This window comes from Mya arenaria, chromosome 6 (genome assembly GCF_026914265.1).
Source record: "Mya arenaria isolate MELC-2E11 chromosome 6, ASM2691426v1".
NCBI classification, from domain to species: domain Eukaryota; kingdom Metazoa; phylum Mollusca; class Bivalvia; order Myida; family Myidae; genus Mya; species Mya arenaria.
In genome coordinates, this window is record NC_069127.1 from 59,901,677 (window position 1) to 59,925,230 (window position 23,554).

At 32.0% G+C, this 23,554-nt stretch overlaps 1 protein-coding gene across 8 annotated transcripts in view; it reads left to right on the forward strand.

Moving 5' to 3' along the window:
* LOC128238446 (dystrophin-like) overlaps positions 1-23,554 on the forward strand; it is a 198,707-nt gene that overhangs the window by 95,140 nt on the left and 80,013 nt on the right. For 6 of the 8 annotated variants that reach the window (XM_052954371.1, XM_052954368.1, XM_052954372.1 and 3 more), the window contains 12 exons: positions 4,966-5,363; positions 6,934-6,951; positions 7,902-8,074; positions 13,416-13,557; positions 13,963-14,138; positions 14,545-14,689; positions 15,864-16,013; positions 16,746-16,931; positions 17,621-17,837; positions 18,184-18,377; positions 21,395-21,512; positions 22,402-22,604. In XM_052954371.1, the coding sequence (XP_052810331.1) occupies positions 4,966-5,363; positions 6,934-6,951; positions 7,902-8,074; positions 13,416-13,557; positions 13,963-14,138; positions 14,545-14,689; positions 15,864-16,013; positions 16,746-16,931; positions 17,621-17,837; positions 18,184-18,377; positions 21,395-21,512; positions 22,402-22,604 (2,120 nt within the window). The remainder of the gene's footprint in view (positions 1-4,965; positions 5,364-6,933; positions 6,952-7,901; positions 8,075-13,415; positions 13,558-13,962; positions 14,139-14,544; positions 14,690-15,863; positions 16,014-16,745; positions 16,932-17,620; positions 17,838-18,183; positions 18,378-21,394; positions 21,513-22,401; positions 22,605-23,554) is intronic. The other 2 variants (XM_052954369.1, XM_052954370.1) reach the window with 2 other exon arrangements.

The following is a 23,554-nucleotide window of genomic DNA, read 5'->3' on the forward strand; positions in this document are numbered from 1 at the left end:
TTTTATCATTCACAAGTTTTGAATTGACTCAAACTGATATATCATGAAATAAGCCCAGGAAAATTGACTCAAACTGATTTATCATGAATTAAGCTCTGGAAAATTGACTCAAACTGATATATCGTGAAATAAGCCCAGGAAAATTGACTCAAACTGATATATCATGAAATAAGCCCAGGAAAATTGACTCAAACTGATATATCATGAAATAAGCTCTGGAAAATTGACTCAAACTGATATATCGTGAAATAAGCCCAGGAAAATTGACTCAAACTGATATATCATGAAATAAGCCCAGGAAAATTGACTCAAACTGATATATCATGAAATAAGCTCTGGAAAATTGACTCAAATTGATATATCGTGAACTAAGCCCTGGAAAATTGACTCAAACCGATATTTTGTGAAATATTATTGGTCGTGGGAAATTGACTCAAACTGATATATCATTAACTAAGCCCTTGGAAATTAACTCAAACTGATATATCATGAAATAAGCCCTGGGAAATTGACTTAAACTCATATATATTGTGAAATAAGGCTTGGGAAAAAGACTTAAACTGATATTTTGTGAAATAAGCCCTGAGAAATTGATTCAAATTGATAAATCGTTAACAAATGGCTTCATGGCATTAACCAATTCATTATAAGGTTGAAGTTGGATCATGACCACCCACCATAATTACTTTAACTTTGTTTAACAGAAGAATATATTGAATCCATTTCAGGGCTATAAATCATGTGACTAGAAGTATTAAAATCTCCTCATTGGTTAAAAAATTAGCAGTTATATCATGGTAGTATATCAGCGTCATGTAACTTTAGGGTAATCCATGTCTTGTCTACCAAACTGACAATGACTTTCAGTTGTAGTTAAAGCAAAGTTGATGCAATTCATGCAAAAAAACTGAAATATTGGCCACAGCTCAGAAACAGTCTGTCAAGATAATTACTGTTGTAAAACAACATGTTGACAATGATTGTTACTTTGAAACAATGCTTAAGAATGAAATAATTAGGGAAGGTATGCTTTAGGTTGTCACAAAGTAAGCAGTTTTGGTTAGTCTGTTTTTCAGTAAAAACAGTTGAGGTATTGTCATTATGTTGGTGTTGTTGTGGGTTATGTTGGTGGTGTTGTGAGTGCTGTCGGCATTATGTTGTGGGTGCTGTAGGCGTTGGCATTCATTTTGGGTGCTGTTGGCATTACTTTGGGTGCTGTTGGCATTGTTGTAGGTGATGTTGGCATTGTTGTAGGTGCTGTTGGCATTGCTTTGGGTGCTGTTGGCATTGTTTTGGGTGCTGTTGGCATTGTTGTAGGTGCTGTTGGCATTGTTTTGGGTGCTGTTGGCATTGTTGTAGGTGCTGTTGGCATTGTTTTGGGTGCTGTTGGCATTGTTGTAGGTGCTATTGGCATTGTTTTGGGTGCTTTTGGCATTGTTGTAGGTGATGTTGGCATTGTTTAATGTGCTGGTGGCATTGTTTTGAGTGCTGTTGGCATTGTTTTTGGTGCTGCATTGTTTTGGGTGCTGTTGGCATTGTTATAGGTGCTGTTAGCATTGTTTTGGGTGCTGTTGGCATTGTTTTGGATGCTGTTGGCACTGTTTTTGGTGCTGTTGGCATTGTTTTGGGTGCTGTTGGCATTGTTTTGGGTGCTGCTGACATTGTTGTAGTTGCTATTGGCATTGCTTTGGGTGCTGTTGGCATTGTTTTGGGTGCTGTTGGCATTGTTTTGGGTGCTGTTGGCATTGTTTTGGGTGCTGTTGGCATTGTTGTAGATGCTGTTGGCATTGTTTTGGGTCTTGTTGGCATCATTGTAGGGCTGTTAGTGTTGTTGTGCAAAAGTCTTGAAATTTTGTGGACATAACTAAATAAATGTCCATTGTCGATAAAATCCAAATTTGTCCAGCGATTCTGTTTGCAGAGACATAAGAGAAAACACTGTATTCTAGCCTGAGCACAATTATGCCCAATTTTCTGTACATTATACACCAAATCAAAACTAAATTATTTAATCAGAATTTGTCCACCAATTCTATTGGCAGAGACATGAGAGGAAACACCAATAGAATCTGTCCAGCGATCCTTTTAGCAGAGACATGAGCGAAAACACTAAAACAAGTTGTTGAGTCATAGTACCATTTCTGAGGATTTTTTCTTGTTTCCATTGATATTTCCCATTTCTATAGCACTTCAAATAGCTTCCAGACCGATTCTTAGCTTAACCTGTTGCCAGTGTTTTGTGCCCTATAATGAAAGGATAATATCTGGTGTTGATTTAGCAATGAATACACCATTTACTAGTTATTGTTTTGAAAATTGGGTAGATTAGGTTAATTAGGGTGTATGTTTTTCATAGAATTATCCCTATGACCAACTATGCCGCCTTAGAATAAAGGATTTTAGATTCTTGCTATGCTTGTCTTGTCCTAAACCTTCGAGCGCCCAGACATTTGTTTTGGCCTTCAGCGATTTTTTTCTGAGATTTTTTTGCAAAATGTTGCCAAAATTCTAACATATTGTATATATTTTTTACTTATCTTTATCTAAGGCAGCTTTAAATAAATTGCTAGATTTGCATCCCTGCCCACCCCTTCTTTTTTTCTGCCGCCCCTAACAATTGACTCAAATAAAGATGTTGAACTGAGGGTCTATATTTTCATATACTGTCTGGGAATTGGGTATATTCGTACCAGCTAATGTCAATGTATAATATTCACATGTAAAAAAGGTGAATTATTAGGATTGTGTTCGTAGTTTGTCTAGAAACACATGTATACGTTCCATTATATTATGCAATAAGAAAGAGTACATTCACATATTCAACAGTGAAACAGTTAATTATGTAAGAAAGATAAAAAATAAAATGCCCGCACCCCCCCGCCACACTTTAAAAAAAATCAATGAAAATCTTGCAATTAATTTATTTTGGCCTAAATAAAACAAAACATAACTAAAGGTCTCATTGATGTTAATGAACTTAAAGACAGTTACGAAGCTTTGAGTTGTTTAAATTTATTCTGCCATATTTATTAGTAGCATGAAATGTTCTAACTGTGGAATTCCTTAATTAATTTTGAGAGCTATAATGCCACAAAGTCTGAGATATGAACTAAGTATTGTATAGCAAATATGATAAGGTATCTATCAGCAGGCAACAAAAACATATGTTTATGAAATTATATTTTCAAGTACCATAATTATTCTATTAATTGCCCATCCTATAATAATAGCCTACCTCCCAGTTTTCGGTCTGAAAACAACCATTTTGGGGGCAAAATCATGCAAAAACATTGCTTCCCTTTAATGCCCACCCCCCATTTTTTGAAAACAAACATACCTTTCGAACAACGAGTTTTCTGATACGACCTTACTTCACTTTTCTATCTTTACATCTGAATATTATAATGATGACTAATTTTTAATCTCGGACAAAGGCAATTGTCTCTAATTATCGCCCATCCCCTACTTTAAACATGGGTACAATTCTAATAAACGCCTGGGCAAATTAATAGAATAAATACGGTACATACTGATTGCACTCTTTAGCCATTTTGTTCACAGCCAGTAATTTTTTTGAACTGGAATATATATATAATAATCAAAAACAAAATGAGGTGTTAATCTCAATGCACATTTGTTTTCGGTATATTAAATATACCACAATACATTTCTTCATCTGTGAAATGCATTCTCTAGGTACAAGATGGTTAGGTCTATCAACAGTTTGCCAAATGTTCATAGGGTGTCCATTAAAAGAACTTTGAACTCAATTTTTTTCCAATATGCATCTGTTACTATGAAGTGCTCTGTTACCTCATAGGGTTAATGCTTAAGTTTGTGTGTCAATCATTATGCACCAAAGATGCACTGAAATGTTTCTTTGAAATGATTTTGTAACTGTTTAATATTGAACATTTTTCAATGCATACATATCTGCATTTCATTATTGCAATTTTAATCTACAAACATCTTAATTTATCAAGTGTCACTAAGAAAAATATGTAATACAGTTTTTGCAACAATTATCTACTCCCAGCTTAAGCTCAGTAAGGTAGACATCATTTCACTGTTAGGCACATTTATCACAGAGGTTGCAGGGTCAAATTCCATCAGGGATGTTTTTAAGTATATCATTATTAGTTTTCTGTTTCATGCAGGTGCCGAGCCAAAAGCTCTACTGCATTGTGAAAAATATGAGAAATATGTTATATAGCATGTGTTTTGAGTAATAGTTAGATGGCATGAAGTAAAATCTTAATGATAAAGTATAGCAATAGGAAGTGTAGCAAACTTATTGAGCCCTTCTGATTCATAAAGATTTTACTTCAGGTCATCTAACTGACTTAGAATACAACCTCATTGGCTGAAACATTGTCAATGCAAAATCTGACACATGACATACCTTTAAACACCAATGCAAGTTGAAATTCTTAATGATTAACCAATACTGAATGATAGCCTAGCCTTTTTGCAATTTCATTGGCTGAAAATGTAGGTTGTATAAATCTAATTTTAAATAGAATAGTTGTTAATATTCAGTATTAAACTTAGTCATGTATATTGTGTTGCCATAATGCATGATAGAATAACATCATAAGATGAAATAGATATGAAAGATTTTAGTGCACTGGTTTAGTAATTAACCGAACTAAGAGATAATAATTACAGTGGAGTTGAATGCCTTCCAACTCTCTGTCTAGATGATGTCATTTGATAGAAGGTTCTGAAGAAAAAAATGAAACTGATCTACTTTATTCATTTCCCATTCAAAAATGAAATTGGCCTTGAAAAGTGGTCATTTTGCATTATATCCATGAAAATAATAATTTTAAAAATCCATATGGTTTTTTTTGTTTAACTATTTTCAATGCTAGGTGCAGTTTTGGTTTAGTGTAATATTAGATAATTATAAAATTATTATTATCATTTCAGGCTTTTGATGTTCAAAACTTTTGTTACTTTTTCAGGCTTTTGAGGATGAATTAAAGCGACGCCAGCGTGACCTTGACACACTTCGCACCCAAGGTCAACCCCTTCAGGAACGAGGAGCGGGCGCCATTGTTGAGCCAGAGGTCAACCGTTTACAACGAAGATGGCAGGATGTAAACAACCAGGTTGCTATGATACAGTATCCTCCTGTTCCCATGGTAACAGACAATACTCAAAATCAGGTCACAAGAACTACATACACAGTCGTGCAATCCAGCGTGACTAGAGCAAGTTCGCCAAAATCGACCTCCCAGATTAAGGTGGAGATTCGCCGATTATCAGATCAAATTGCAGACATTAATCGACAGTTAACAGGGCCTGAACTTGGAGGCAAGAATTTCGATGAGTTTTCAAAGCAAGAAGATATTCTTCAAGTAAGTATTTTTGTATTTATATAAGAAATCATATTTCACAAAATTCTTTGCAAATAGTAATGTTGATGATCTAGAATAAAGCGCATTGTTTTTAGTCGCAGCTTCTCGTTGCAAAGAAGTCAGTTTTCGTTGTAGACATATTTTGTAGGCTGTAGCATGCATGCTTAATGACATACAGTTCTGAATTATGTTTGTTTATATTGCGTTATATATATTGTTCAATTCCCCTGCAAGTAATTATTCTAGTACCATTAAAAACTAGTCAATTTAGCAACATATTTATTCATTATTGTTACTAGCGATAATATTTGCATTGATCATTCGGGGTATTATACAGCATATTTCTCTGTGCTTACTTCTGTATGACTCCAAACATATGAAGTAATGGCATAACGCAGGGTGAAGATTCCCACAAACAATGGAGCCAATTAGCAGAACATACATCAAGTGTTTGTAGATCAGAGATGTAATTACTATTACAACATGTGCTTCAACACAGTTCTGACAGGCGCTTGGCAAATGTCACTAGAAATGCACAATATGGTGGAATAGTTAGGCCACATATGTTTCAAGGAAATTGGTCTTAGACTTGTAATCGTGTGATATGTCAGCCATTTGTTTTGTTTTGTCTGTGTTATGTATTTACAATTACAATATGCCTTCATACAACACAGTTCTGCCAAGTGCTTCAGCCAAATGCCATTGGAAATGCATAATATGGTGAAACAGTTGGGCCACATAGTTTGAGATATTGGTCAAGTTTTAAAACAAACAAATCCATTCATTAAAGTCTTGCATACAGAATAATCTGGCCATGTATATACAACTGTACTGTTGTTGGAATGTGTTAGGGTAAATACTTCATACTAAACACTATCTGGTTACATACCACTAAACATTGTAGTTCTTAGTTGGCATAACGTTGGTCTTGTTTCTGTCACATGTCGACTCCCTGCACTCATGTCATGTAATCAAGGTAGAAAAATGTTAGATACTTTGTGGTCAGAAAAACATATGGTTTGTATTAAATTGCAACTGTGTTCATGTGAAAGTTTGACTTGTGGTCATTTAATGCTTTTATAGGCGCCCAACAAAACCCCATCCCATTTAGTTTTGAGGGGTGTATTAGTTTCATATTAAATGAAAGGAGGAATTTACCTGATAATGAGGAAACATATACTTATACTTATTCCATACTCCCGGAATTACCTTACTAAATATTTCTCCAACAGAATTCCAAGTAACAAATAATATATCAAATACTTATTCCATACTCCACACATAACTTACGAAACGGAATTCCATGGAACAAATAATATATCATATACTAATACTCCATACTGCACACATAACTTAATTACATTTCTGAAACGGAATTCCATACTTGTAACAAATAATATAATTATTATCATATACTTACTCCATACTCCACATATAATCTACTCATTTCAGGAAAAAAATTCCATGTAAAAAAATCCACACATATCCTATTTATTTCACAATCAAAATGCCATATTTTTGTCTCGTTTATTTAGCTTCTAAATGCTTAAAAAGTTAGTTATACTTTCAGGGCATTCAGTGGCATAGGGTTAGTATCGCTCATATAACCTGATTGCTGATCTAGAGTTATATAACATTTACATGTTTTCCACTATTATATAGATACAATGTACATGTATATTCTAGAAACTTGTATTATATTACTTTATAGCTATTATATTCTCAATGTTTTTTAAATTGTGTACAAAATAAAAATGGTGCAGGTTAAATTCTTGAAATAAATTTTGCTGTTAAAGTCAATTAAAAAATTGTGGTATTTATTTATTAAGTTTTATTATGTCCATTGGGTGGGGACATTATAAGTTTCTTTGAAAATAATCGATTTTTTTAAGTGATTATATAATATATTTGAGTGATTGGTATTATATTTTTTTCTTTTTTTTATATCATACTTCATCTTGAATTTTTTTAAAGAAAATAAGAAAGTTACAAATTGAATTGTTTTTAATTAAGGTATACAGCAGCTTTTTTTTAAGCGCTGCAGCTTATAAACCTCTTCTACATTAAAGCAGCTAGCAATAAAGCTTTTACTGATTAGCTTGCGGTTTGGAGTTATTTTAATTAATTATTAAAAAGGCCTTCCTTTCCTTGGTATTTTGTTGACTTTTTAAATGAATTTACTTTTCCATATTTATTTTTCTGCTTAAAACTTCATATTTATCTTTCAGTAAGATTAGAAGTCTCTCCTTTTTCGTAATCTTTCCAAACAATAAAACTGATTATTTTTTGTTAACATTTCTGATGCAGCACTGTCTTTACCATGGCAACTTGATTCTATTTTTAGAAACAGTATTTTTGACCTTGACCGAATATGAAGGTCAATATCACATATTTTAGCATTAATTATTGAGAAAGGTTTTGTTTTTGTAATATATATATACCCTTTCACTATTTTCTTACTATCATGAAGGTATAAAATCGGTCTTTTATTTATAGATTAATTTTTCAGTTGCATATATCCCATAATTCTTTTAACAGGAAGTACAAAGAAGATTGGAAGAGGCCAAGGGTGGAATGGATCGATTGGATCGGGAAAAAGAGGATGTGTTTGCGCAATGTGAGGCGGATGAGAAAAAGCGTGTCCGAACCATGTTGGATGACCTTCACTCCTCATGGCAGGAAATCAATGACGCATACACAGATAGACATAGGTAAATGGACTGTGAAAAAAAATGATTAGTATAGATTTGCAGCGCTCTTTTTAGAGACTCTTTAAAGCAGGGACTGTTGTTACTGTCTTGAATTTATTAACCAGTTTGTCTGTTTTTCAGACAGTAAAAATTGAAGTGCTGTCATTATAAGCACATATGGGGCGTTGTTTGTGTCAGCAGCAATGTTGTCAGCTGCAAAAACTAACCTTGACCATAACTAAAAGATGCTCAAATGAAAATTGGTACAAATGTTGCTAGAGAAATTGCACACATGCGTAGCAAGTTCCGTAACTCTGGCTTTGAGAATACTTAGTTATGCCCCTTTTCATGAAAAGTCGACAACAAACAACAGACAAGTGTTAATATGCAAAAATTGTGATGTCATTGTTGTGTTTAGCATTATAGAACAGGACATTTTAAAGCTGCACTCTCACAGATTGACTATTTTAGCAACTTTTTTATTTTTTGTCTTTGAAAGAGCAATTTTTTTGCTTAAATATCTGCAAGCCAATGATATAAGATTGCTGACAAAAAATCAGATCGTAGATTAGTATATTTCCGTTCGAAAATTAATGATTTATGGCTTAAACCGTTACTAACGGTTACTGACGGTTTAAGAAAAATGCATAAAACATCATTTTTTGAACTTTTGAATGGACATGAAATAAATTATCTATAGAAGCTCTTTTATTTAAAGCAAATATATAATTTGGTGAATTGTTGGTATAAATAATGTTTCTTAAGTATCTGAAATTTAGTTTCCATCAAGTGAGTGGGATGAGAAACGTTTGCTTTTTGGAATTTTAAGAATTTTATTGTGATACATAATAGCATTAATGGATGGAAAGCTGAGGTGTATCAATTCACAAACATATAACATTTCCATTGTCACCCTGCAGTTTTCATTTCAAATAATGTTGTGAACGTCCGTCTTAACAAATTAAAATTTGTAATTAAATGAAACGGAAAAAGAATGCAAAGTTGTTTTAACAACTGGATAAAATTTCGTTATGAAAGTTCTTCTGTTGAATTATGTTACTTAATTGTAAAATTAGGCCTTTGTGTTGTAATATCCTTATTACATTAAACATTATGCGTATGGGATCCTTAGCTTGGTCTGGTCACTAATGTCGAAGATTGTTTGTCAGAGAAGAGAAGATTGTTATATAATTCTTTTTTAATTGGATTAATATCTTTAAACAACCATATGTAGTATCATTTTTAGACATTTTTTTAATTGGATTAATGTGTTTAAAAAAATATGTGCTTTTATTTTTAGACAATTTATTTTAATTGGATAAATATTTTTAAACAACCATGCGCTATTTTTTTTTTAGACAATTTTTTTTTAATATCTATCCTATTATTGGTCAATTTTATAGTTGAATGACAGGGTTGTGTTTGTTTTTCCAATGAAACTTTTATAGAAGTCAGATGTAGTTTTAAAATAGATTCTATACAGAATGGTTATAAATGTTTAAAAAAAATATATTAATTAGCTATTTGTGACCGGTTATTATCAAAGTAATCCTGTTATGTACTTTAATTGTTAATCAATTTAAGTATGTTATATAATAACACCTCTCTCCCAAGTGGTTTAAGTGTTTTACCTAAGATAAATGTATCATTTACATAAAATGGACGGATCAAGTGCTTTATGAGACTCTTAATCTTGATAATCTCGAGAATTAAAAGACGTTTACTTAAACTTGTATTTGACTTTCGCTAAATGTAAATGACACCTAGATAATAATCGGCAATTAAAATGACCTAACCTCTAACGATATTATAGTGATTAAGTGCTTATTAATGAAATAGCCCTAATGTATGTGACAGCCGAACTGTGATTTATTACAAATTTATTTGGCTACTGGCTAACTTACTCAGGAAAAAGTGGAGTATAATCGTTCTAAATTGGATATTATTAATTTTATTTAAAAAAAAGTGAATTATGATATTATCATTTAAATGGACAAGAAAAGTTATAAAATTGGTTCAATTAAAAATTTCCTTAAAATTTCAGTTTTTAAATGTTTAAAGACCAATATTTTTTAAAGCCATGTGATTTTTAGTGTCTAAATAATTATTGTAAAGCTGTTACTTTAAATGAGAATGTCAGTACTGGTACCGGAGTTCGTGATTTATGACATATTCTTTACAATCATGTCAAAGTTCTTTTGACTGTCGAGGTGATTAATGATCGGACATTTTGTTACACTGATCCAATAATCTGCCTAATTAAATTGTTTTGTTTGAAAAAGTGTTTATCGTATCTATATAATTATTTATACTTAAATAATGATAATTTGTTCCAATAGCTATTTTTTCTTTTCAAAAGCAGTTCTCTTATGATGAAAATTATTATGATAGTCTTTTAAAAATTAACTTTCATTGAAATTTTTTTTTCTTTTCTCAAAGTTTCATTTATTCTTAAATAATTTAGTTTCACAGATTTTCACCGATAATCTTTCACTCATGGTTAGGCTTTAAGTGTTTAATTATTCAATACTATTTTAAAGATGCACTCTCACAGATTGTCAGGAATTGTTTAATGTCTCAGAATCAGCTGATTTTGGCATCAATGCCTTCAGTTTTGTCATTAGATAACTCACTGAACTGACCTCAGTCATTTGGTAAATCGCTGAAATTTCTATTTTTAACGCATTTAGATATTAAACAACAATTTTCAAACGTAAATATGATAAAACTGAGATCTGATTATTGTCAGCATTTTTATATCACAGGTTTTCAGACATTTATGCAAAATTTTGCTCATTATCCAAGACAAAAATTTAAAAAGTTGTAAAAACTGTCAATCTGTGTGAGTGCAGCTTTAAAGGTCTGTAATCGTTTCAGAACAGAATGAGAAATTTTAAACTGAGGATATTTTTCAATCAGCGGAGTTGACGCTTCATTCACACATATTCACACGGATTAATGGTCGTGTTTTAAGTAGCGGTCACCCGCGTCAGTGACTTCCAAAGGAAGACAAATAGGATGGTCATTTTAGAAATAGGTGATGTTCATTAATACTTGTCTGAAATTTGAGAACTTAATGATAATAACTGATCTTAAAATCATCAATTATGAATAATGTTTAGTGTTATGGTTAATGTACAATGTACCTAATGAACCATAAATATAAATAAGGACCGATTGACGATATTCTCACATAGTCGATGGAAGGTTATAAAAAAGATAAATAAAGTTTAGTATTTGTTTGAATGATATTTGGAATGATATTTGGAACTCTGACTATTCTAAAGCAAAATTACTATTTTAAAATTATAGGTGTTCACTTCTTTTCATAATTCTCAAAGTCTGTTTGTTTGGATTGAATGAACCTGTTGATTTGGCGAAATTGTGTGGTTTTGTGCATTATTATAAGGGCTGCAAAGTTAAAACTTAAAAAGGGTTTAAGGGAGCTGTTTACAATGATCAAGTGAAGCATTTCATAAAGGTTGATTTAATGTTATGTGTGGCATTTTGCTTTTGACGTATTCATGAAAATTGTGGTGAGGATTTTTTTATCAAAAAAATGGAAACTTTTGAAAGGATTTTTTTCTTTTATATATGAAATGAATTTGTCCTTTTTGCGATGTCAATGTGAAATTTAATTTTCAGTAACTGAGTATTTAAGTTTTTCAAAGACATAACAGTTCATAATAATGTCAAGGGGTCAAGCAAGCAAAAACATTGACCACTTATCAAAATGAGTAAATAAGTATGTCAGAATAAGATAATTGACAACAATTTGATATACGTATCAAGCAAACAATTAAACTAGTTATCAAAGTGAGTTAAATTAATTAAGTAAGGACCTATATGATAGTGAATGAACAGTTTCGAACAGTGCTATCATTTTGGTCAAGTGGTGGTAACACATTATAGGTTCAGGAGATAGATTTAAGTTAACAAGCTAAAAATGCGGACAGTGGATTTGTGCGAGGATGGAACTATCAGGATTACAAATAATCCAAAACTGATTGAGTAAGTACAGAGATGGTTTAAATCATTACATGAATTAAAAGATATAAAAAAATAGATACTTATTTAAAGAAAAGCAGCTTTATAATACTTGATATGGCATTTATTAAGATTTTTTTTTTAACTTTTCTTTTTGAGAAATATTATCAATATAAATAAGACCACCATTAAAAAATATTGTCGAAAAAGTCATCAATTTGCATGCTAACATTATTCAGCTTAAGGCTGAAGCATGATTGGTTGATTGACATTATGACATGATGCTTTCAATAAATTTAATTTAGCCAAGTGGTTTAGCTATCGTTTTTCTTATTTTTTTCTTGACCAGCATAATTTAAGAACCAATATTTTAAATACCCTCGTTTTCGTTAATCTCAACACCAAGTAAAGCATTTTTTCACTTAAAAAATTAAAGTTGTTAATTTTTACCAAGTTTTTATGTATACAGCCCCAGTGTTATCTAAATAAGATAAAGAAACATTCATTGTTTACCTTAAATATTTCAGCTATCAATGCATCTCTGGTACAGAAGGACTAACTGCCTCATATTTTTTATTTTTACATGCGACAGTTTTCATAATTATTCGTGATCATAGTTGCAATTTTGAAGGGTTTTTTAAGATGAAGTATGTCTTACATGAACAGTTTATTTATTTGGCTAGTACTGTGACATCATCGGTATTTTACTATAGTACTTTATTCAGTTATTCTTCATAAAAAATGCGGGAGGCAGGGGAGACAACTCTTCTTCCAATGAATTAACATGTTGCACTTAAATATTCCCCAATAACCCTTAAGTGTCAGTAGTCTCTATGGCTGTGTGGTCTTGACTATTGGTAATATTATTGTACTAAAAGGACAGACCTGGTTCAATTCCGGCTTTCACCAGAATATTTTTCAAAGGGAAAGCATCTGGTACCTTAGGGTGCCAATGAAAATACCACATTAATTATTCATGATTATGAGATTTTCGTAGCCAAAAAGCCGAAGGTACACAACGAAGCATAGCATTATGGTGTTTCGGGGGTTGCCAACGATGGAACTGTGACAGAGTCTGGTACTTTTGCATAAAATAAAAAAATAAATAAACAAGTACAATGTCATATTATAAGAGACAGCTGAATCATTAAATTTGTTTCATATCTTGTAAGAAAAAATGTGGATCACAAGTGTTATTATAATCCATTAAACCTCCAGAGCAGTCATGATTAGAAAGTTAACAGTGATGACGTTAACAAGTTGTAAACTTTAACATAGTTCTGAACAATCGGCCCATTCTTAAGAAAAACTAATAGTATGTACATAGAAAGTACTATAAAAACAAAATATTACATTTTTTTATTATTTTTTTCAGACGATGGACAAAGGCAGCCGAACAGTGGCGCCAGTACCACAAAGATGTTGCCGTAGTTACAAAATGGCTGACAGAAACAGAGAAAAAGTTGGAAGATCTCAAACTACTAGATGACACAAAAGTTCTGGAAAAAGCATACGGGGTATTGTTATTGTCCATTTAATACTGTGAATTTTTGTCCAGATTTATGTTTTTAAAATAATTGCTGTAATTTTTGCAAATATTAAAAAAACTTCCCAGCGATATGAATAAAATGGGTTGAATTGAAAAATGGAGTATTTAAACTGTGCATTGGTTGCTTACTGTATTAGATACAATGATGATGATGTTAATTATGTTGATATCATTGATGTTGTTGATACTGTTGTGGTTGTTGTTAATTTATTGTTTGATGATGATATGATGATGATGGTGATGATGATGATGATGATGATGATTGATGATAAGAATGATGACGATGATGATGACCATAATGATATTACCTTTTAATTCTTTATGAAGACAAAAAATTTTGAAGCTTATTGTAGTTTATATCACAACTTTTCAGGACATTGAATCCAGCCAGAAGAAACGTCAAGACACTGTAAACTCTATGAACACGGCAGGCAATGACATTATTCGTCAGTCAGCAGCACAAAGCGCGGCAACATTGCAGGAAAAACTCCATGAGCTGAATGCACGTTGGAAACAGGTGTCTACAGAGATAGCATTTGGGCAAGAAAAGTGAGTTATTTTACGGGGTTTTAGCATTAGAAATTACACAAATAGCAAAATTGAAACATGATGTAGAATGGTATTTGACAGCTAGACTCCTGCCTTTGTCAAATCATATATGAATATGATCAGAATTTTTTCACCTCATATTGATGTTGAAAACACTAGATATTAAATTTCAGACTTGTCATTTCCATTCAAATGTTCTGAAATCATACAAATGTTCTGGAAATATAATAATAGCTGTTTATCCATTTGTTGGTTGAAGAAAAGCTGTATATCATGTTGTTTTAATTTAAGTCATGCAATGTTATGTTATATTTTACTTCAATGTTGGAAATTTAACAATAATAATATATTAAGGTAAAATGAAAATAATACCTTTGAAACAAACTGTTAAACTTGATGATTTTAGACTTGAGCAGGCAAGTGTACGAACAAGTGAGTTTACGGACGACATGGATGAGATGTTCTTCTGGATTGACGAGACTGAGAATATTCTCGCCACACCCCTCCAGCTCGATGCCGCCTTTCTTGAGGATCTGCTGGAAAGATTCAGGGTAACAGAATTTCACTTAATCCTAGGTCGATTTTCATAAACATATTAAAGCTGCACTATCACAGAATTACCGTTTTTACAACTTTTTTATTTTTTGTCTTGGAAAGAGCAAATTTTTGCGTAAAATATCTGCAAACCAGTGATAAAAGATTGCTGACAAAAGATCAGATCGCAGATTTTCATATTTCTGTTTGAAAATTACTGCTATATTGCTTAAACTATTTTTAACGGTTTAAGAAAAATGCATAAAACATCAGTTTTTGAACTTAAATTTAAAATTAGCAATCTAATTTTTTGTCACCAGTCTTATATAACTCGTTTTCATGCATTTTCGCAAAAAATGGCTCGTTTCAAGACAAAAAATAAAAAAGTTGTCAAAACGTTCAATCTGTTCAATCTGTGACAGTGCAGCTTTAAGTCATATTTTAGTTAAGTAACTGACCTTTCATCTGATATAATAGCTTTGTACTAACTAAAATACTCTTTTCATGAATTTTATGTAATAAACACTCTTTTATGCTAAATTCACTGGTATATTTCTTTCAATCTGGCTACTAAAATCTTGGGAAGTCGACTTAAGTTAAGAATTGACTTGATGTTTTATGAATATTGGCCCTAATTATGACTACAGAGGAAATGAAGCGTAAATATAAGAAAACAAGATATAATGATGTTATGTCTTGTTGGAAAATACCAGAGGCTTGAAGTTTTTTTGAAGACATTAAATACCTTGCAGTCAAAGCAAAATTAGAAAATTGCTCTTCTAAAAATGTCACTATTATGTTGTGTTTTTTTTGTTTTTTAAAGCTTTTCTCTTACTTTTGCAAGATTTAAATCCTTGTAAAATGCTTTAATAGTGCAATATTAATAATTGTGTTGCACATGCTTAAAGATTCACACTTACCTTTTCAATGGCACTCATAGTCCAATATTTACATTAGCGCTAGCAACGTGGCACAAATATTCCCTAGTAAAAGAAAGTGCCAAAACATTGCATATATTTTTTTTATCTGTGCCTAAACGGATGAGTTACACACTATAATACTTAAAATAATAAAAAAATCAATTTTTTGCATTAACTTATATTGTATATATAATTGTATTTATAGAACATGATTTTCAAGATTCAAAATACTGCATATATAGTAATTTACACTGCAAATTATATTTTACAGGACAGAGAAGACGACATCTCGGTTAAGAAACAGAACGTTGCGGCCATCAATAATGCGGGCCGGGCTCTTGGAAGACAAGATGGAATGAGCGGGGAGGATAAGAACAATATACATAAAGACTTGGACAATCTGAACCAGCGGTGGGCAAAGGTGAGATTGATACTTCATACTTCTGAAATTAAGTATTTTCTATTTGATTTTCATTGTGATATTCTATTTTGGAATAGATTTTTTACGTGCAAAATTCAATGCTTTGGGATATGTACGGTAATCTGTTAAGACGCCACTGGGCTATCTATCCCCATTTAAGGAGTTAATTAGTCCTGTTATGTTGTCAGGCCTGACAGAATGAAACTCTGGCTAGATGTAATCTCTTTTTTTATGCAGGTCAGTATAAATATAGCATTGTCAAAGGGGACCTCTGTTTAACTTTTTCCAGGCCCCAAGCGGCACATATTTTTTATGTTGAAGTTAGATATTAGATCCTGCAAACCCTAGACTGTCAGTCAAAATCTTGTGTTCTGAGTATAAATGTATAAGAAATGAAATTCATTGTCAATCAATATAATTTTGAGTCCTTGTTTTTGTTACAAAGGCGGGAAGTGGGGGCATCTGTGTGCTATGATCACATTTCTAGTTACTGTTTTGGAAGGTTTCTGTTTTTTTTGTTTTTTTTTCAAATGTGTTAATTCTCATACCAGACCAGTATCTGGAGTCTGATTGGGCAATAATTCAGATTTGTTTATATACTATTAAGAGCTATTGCAAAGTTGTAACATTCATTGCAATATGTTAAAAAATAAAGCGAAAAAAAGGGATGGAAATATAGTACATTTAAAGATTGCGCATAATGCCATAAAAGAAATTGTTCTTTTATTTCAGGTGATGAACGAAATCCCTGACAACATCCACAACGTTGAAAAGCATTTACATGAGTTACGAGAATTCCAGATGTCGATTGACGAGACACAGCGATGGGTGACGGAAACGCGCACGCTACTTCAGGCTAGACATGCTCAGTCTGCGACTAGCACAGACGAACAAGACTCTATAATCATAGATCCACAGGTATATATAACTGTAACAAGTCTTTTATACTTATATAAAATGTCCATACCAGATTTGGCAAGTCTATAAATACCATACCAGATTTGGCAAGTATATAAATTCCAAACCAGATTTGGCAAGTTTATAAATTATATACCAGATTTGGCAAGTACAAAAATTCCATACCAGATTTGGGCAAGCATACAAATTCCATAACAGGTTTGGCAAGTATATGAATTCTATAACTGATTTGGCAAGTATATAAATTTAATAACAAATTTGGCAAGGATATAATTTCCATACCAGATTTGGCAAGTATATAAAATACCAGATTTGGCAAGTATATAAAATCCCTACCAAATTTGGCAAGTAATTAATTTCCATACCAGATTTGGCAAGTATATAAAATACAAGAATTGATATAATTTTCATACCGTACATCATCATTCACTGAATCCAGCCTTACTGAAATGCATTCAAAATTTCACATCCCATTTGGCAATGTGACTTTGTTGAGCAACTTATTAACTTGCTCTCTTTATTTCATCGTTGTAAAGCGAGATAGATATAAAGAGATACATGTATTTGACTTTCTGCATGCTTCCTTATGTCCGCCAAGTTGACGTCAAAATTCTTGCAAGGCTAGAAAGATTTAACTCTTGAACATGCTGTATTGTGTAGATTATTAAAGTGTATTGTACAAATTTCAGACGACACAAGATGCAGTTAGAGCCAAGCAGATGAAAATCAGCAACATAAACGAGACCAGTAAACGTGTAACAGAAGAATACGAGCTCGCTACACTACCCCCAGCTTTACAAGGAAAGGTAGATGCACTAAATGCTGACTGGAGAGTAGTCACAGAACTTGCCGAAAAACTTGAACCAACTCCGGTAGATTCTTCAATACATGAGATCTTTACACAGGGTAAGTGGGAATTTAAAAGGTTTTAGAAACAGCTGTCTTTAGCTGTATTTATTGTAAAATGTTTATTCGATTAAAAACTTATTGTGTTCTCAGAATGCATGCAAGTGTCAATTTAAATTTAAAAGAAATCACTCAAAAGTTATTATATTTGTACTTAAAATTTAGTTTTAATTCAAATAAAAATGCATGTTTTGATTATTTTTAAATAAAATTGCTAAAAATTGGTTAAATTTAAATATTGATGCAAGACTAATAAAGTTACACGTGGCTAGTTTAACAAATCTTGAGTTTGAACTCAAAATTAGTTTATATGGTTTATGAAAACAGCTTTTAATTTCCATTTTAGTAAAAGAAGCTCAGACAAAAGCAGCAGTCCCATTGGCTACTTCCCCCAAAGATGGGAAATCTGATTGGTCGGCTCTCGACCAATCAGTGGCAGAGTTACGTGATTGGCTTACTTTGCTGGAGAGGATGTTAAAGTCTCAGAGAGTGGCTGTTGGAGACATGGACGAAATTGAAGAACTGATTAAAAAATATAAGGTAGGGTATGGACTTCATTTTAAGGCCATTCTTGAAACTGTTTTGTTTGCTGCTGCCCAACCTTTATAGTGGGTAGGTTCCAGACTCAATGCAGTGTTACTTCCCTGTACTCATAAAGCATCATAAGTCATTTCCTAACTTAAGTAAATTTCTTAAAAAATTCATAGTCAACTTAGAAGAAACGTATAAATGTTTTTTACAATAAAGTATTGTGTTATTTTAATATGGTCAATGAAAAAATGGATTTCAGAAATTATTAAGTTTTTATTTCATACGAGATACTTAAATTAAGAAAGACATTTAAGTCAGGAAATGATTTGAGATGCTTTTATCAGTAATCACTGCCACCATGCGAATCACCTGACCAAATATACCATAGGTAAAGCTTAAATTATCTTTAATTTTAAATATTTTTTTTGTATTTTTACCTCATTGCACCTTAAAAGTGAAATTTGGTATAACTATAAAAAAAAAAAGACAGGAGAAAAAAACATTAAAAACAAAGAGTTTATATAGCTGAAATCCAGCTATACTTGCTAAATGTGGCAGAGATCTATTTGGCTTGTCAGGGGAGATCACTGCGTAGGAGATTGGTATGGTTCTAGTTTGGAAATATTTGTGTGTGATTGATTATTTAGGAAACGCTATAAACAAGACAGCAGCATACAACTTAGAATAGGTTTATTCACTCCAGAAGTTAAATTTTGAGTTCTCTGATGCATTAAAGTAATTCATACAAGCACTGCAAGTTAAGAATCCTTTAGGAATAGCTTAATGTTTCCTTAGAAGTATGATTGTTAAATGTAAAAGGCATGAAATTGTATTGGTTTTCAATTTCATTAACATATATATTTGTGTATAGAAAATTCTTCCTTTGCTTTGGTTTGAAAAACTGCTTGGATTTGTAATCGGCATAGCTGTAAATGGAATGAGATCTTAAGCTACATGGGAGGTTTTAAACACTAGATGTATTAGAGAACCAGGATTCTTTACTGAACCGACCTATTTCAGGGTATATCACTATCAATTTAGATATAAATGGTCAAATTTTAACATGTTCACTCAAAAAATGAACATATATTTAGAAATTCTGAAAGCAAATCCACTTTACGGCACAAAAAAATGTTCAGAGTTGGGAGGGAAAAAATTGGGTCGGTCAGGTTAGTGGAATTCTAGTTCATACTAGAGCTGATTATATATAGTTTCAAAACTTGTAAGGTAAATGCAATGTTTCAATTATTTCAGGCCAGAAAACATTCAAAGTCACCAAATTTAATTTTCTTGGAAGATGTTGAACGCATTCTTATACAGATCAAATCTCTTCTAAAGTATATGCAGGTTAAAATTAAATTTGGTTCCCGGCAAGCAACAAAATTTACCCACAATCCTCCTTACATCCAACTATACTTGCTCTGTAAAATCATTTTATTTGGCAGTTTTGAATTCATACTTTTTTTGAAACCATGGGTGAATGGGTTTTCATTTCGCCATCATCCATCAAAACAACCTTGGATGTATTTGGACAGTTTACAGTGTCAGAATTCTTTACGTTAACTACGCAACAAGTAGATTGCGTTGTTAAATTTCAATTAAGCACTTAAAATTAATAACTTGCGAATCTTAATTATTTATGCAATTAATCACTTTACTGGCAATCAATTTAAATACAAAATATGCATTAAAACACTAGAATTAATTAATACTAAAATTTTACAAACTACTTCTACTAATGCACCAGCATTCATCCTAGGTTGTTTTCGGTGGACAATGGCCGAGGAGTTCCAAATGGGTTTCAAACTATGTCCTTTAACTTGTGTCTAACTTTGTTCTAATTGATTCTGTTTCAAAATTAATTTTGGCAAAGTTGTTCAACCTCCCTTTCACAGTGATTTATTTACACATTCTCACGTAGGCCTTTGTTCTCCAGTCACTTTTAAAGAAAAAAATAGGTGTTGCCATGGAAGTTGTATTTTAAGAATATTTAACTTACTTTATGTTAAATAGGTAAAAAAAAGTTATCCCCTGCAAAATGGAATGATTTTACAGTTTGACACAAATATTTACCTTGATAATACAGACATGTAGGCTCCTTTTACAGTTCATAAAAGATTAAGTCTGCAGGTTTCTTGCAAAAGTCCTTTTTTGAGAAAAAAGTCACCTTTTAAGCAGCTCATCCATTATCTATTGATTTGACAATAATATTTAATAAATAATTTTGACATCAAGTTGTTTGCCACCAATGTATATAGCCCAGATTCACATAACTGGGTTTTCCCATGCCGGTACATATAAAAAGGTGAATTTCAAGCTATTGAAATTCATGTAACAGACCAATGACTCTACTGTTTCAGAAGTAACGTGTGTTAATTATTTATTGAACCCGTATAATTTTGGTTGTACCTGAGGATTAGCTTTTGAAAACCAGAATATTTATAATTCCAGGCTTAAAGTATTGGTAAATCATTTTACTATATGTTCAGATTCATTTGTACTCAAACAACAATTTTATAGTGATTGGATGTTAATCACTTTGACAATTTGTCGACAAATTTTTGGTCTCTGAATATTATTTGTCAATTTTATTAATTGTGGATGAGACGCTACATTAGATCCCTGAGGGACAATTACACAGTATGCAGTTATAAAGTATAAATTGTCTTATAATTTTTCAGTTTTTTTTTTTTTAAAAAATGAGTAGTAAATATATTTATATCTATATGCATGAATAATGATTAATTATGTTAATAATGCATGGGGAATTTTACATAGCATTGGAAATTTATATCTGAATTCTAAAACACACCATATAATAATTTCAATAATGTAAACTGTTTTTCATAAATTTTATCATTATTCATTTGAATGTTTTGCTATTCACATTGACATTTATTGATATATGATAAATGATGCAGAAATTAAAAACAGTGGTAACATAAAATACTGATAAAATATTTTTCTGTAAAAGAAAGACACAAAATTTTCCTGAAAACTCAAAATGTATTTTCATGCTTTTTCAGGGCAACTTACAAGATATGGAGGATAAACGTGGAAAACTGGTCGAGATCTCAGACACCACCACGTGGTTGCAGGTGCTTCCGGCTCGGAGCCCTGAACAGAAAGCTTTCTTAGAAAAAGGTCAGTTAAGTTGTTTATTTTTCAATGACTGAGATATGTAATTACAAGATTGCCAGGTCATAATTAAGAAATACAGTCAAAACTCTCTTTATCAAAGTTGTCGGCACCTCAGGATTTAAAAATAACATTCAGTATAATGGAAATAGAAAACTTACTAAACACAACACACTTGAAAAGGGCTCGACATACACATAACATCGAGAAAACAGATTTTGACATAGCAACTTTCGACTGTAGTTTGTTACAACATCACCTATGACGTCAAAGCTTAAAAGCCTCTCTGTCTCGTGCTCACCATCATTTGAGCCACAGCATATTATATTGTGTTGAAAATCTTCAGCCTGGTAAAAATGCTCCAATTCGCCTTCCCTTGTTGTAGTGCCAATGAGTTTAAATGGATGTGAAAACCAACCAGAAACTTTTCAAGATGTCCAAATTGAAACTGGTAACACCTATTGCAAGAGACATTACACATAACTCTTGCATAGCTCTGGCATAAATAATTGTTGAGTTATGCCCCTTGCTAAACTGAGAAAAAAAAACAAAACAAAAAACAATGAGTGTTGGTGTCCACTCAGCATCCCTCATGTTTTGAAGCCAGAAACAATATGAGTACTTTAAGAATTTTTCATTGTTTTTTCTTTTCCAGATATTTTGGGAAATTCTGACCTATACCCTTGTAATTGGAAATTTTTCCATCGAAAAAAATTCTCAAAATTTAAAAAATATTGGGGGTTATTTATTTTACAGTTTCTGAAGAACATACATTCTCACACTGGGACAATAACCAAATATCAGCTATGAAAAAACCTGAGTAATTGGACATCTCTACTGACGGAAATTTAGAATGCCTTGCCTTTCAAGTTCCCTTAAACACATATTTTTTCAGCTGATCGTTTGCAAGAGCAATGGGCGACTACTGAAGTTAGTGTCAAAAATCGCGAGACAGAGCTAGAAGGCATGTTGACAGCATGTGGTACATTCGAAGATGCCCATGCTGACTTTGAACACTGGCTAACAGGCGTAGAGGGTGAATTGGCAACTGACACAACGGCAAACCTTAACACGCAAAGACTGCGGAAACAGAATAAGGTAAATGTAATGAAGGAAAGAGGTCGTAGAAATAGAAACGCAGTTTGTAAATAATAGTTAAATATGAAAAAGAGCAGCGCAAAGCTACCTAGCAAAATAAAGAAACTTCATGTAAGAAACATTCCATTGTGTTAAGTCAGAGAACATTCACAGTACATTTTCAGGCTACTGCACAATCATGTATCCTAATAATTAGTCACATGGTAATTATGTGTCTGCCTCTAAACTTAGAGGTTAATAGTTCAAGCTCCACTAAGAACATTTCATCATAGCTTCTCAAAATATTCAACTTAATTTAGTCAGTCTTTAGTCAGTCTTTAATAATGGACTTACATTAATGTCTTAATTCACTGCATAAGTATGTTCTTTTTTATAATATCATGCAGTTACATTAGCTAAATTGTGCATTGTTCCAATAAGGATGAATATTTAATACCACTCTAGTACCCATAGGTTTCTTCCCAGGAGTCAATATAATAGTGTGATTCCTTTCATTCAAAACATACATGTATTAGAGTCTTCACAATCAAGCTAAATAAATTTGTTAAAATTTGAATTGATGTAAAAATAGATTATAAGAAGAGTTTTGTATTCCCGAAATATATTTTTAATTCAATATAATTAAATAATTCAACTTAAAAATACATTTGACAATCGTTTTTTTAATTTATTTATTGTTCCTTAATTTGAGTTAGTTGACACATGCATGTCACTTAAGAGAGTTAGGTACAGTTTTATGAAAAAGTTCATTACCTAGGCCTAAAAAAAAAATACATTTGGTTCGGGTTACCCGACCCTACCTACGGAATAGGCGCCGACCCTACCGTTTTTATAGTCAGTTTGAAAAAAAAATGAAAAAATAAAAAAAAAAAAAAAAAAAAAAAAAAAATATATTTCGTTTTTTTTTTAATTGCTTTTAATATTAAGTTTAAACCTTAACTGCTTGTACA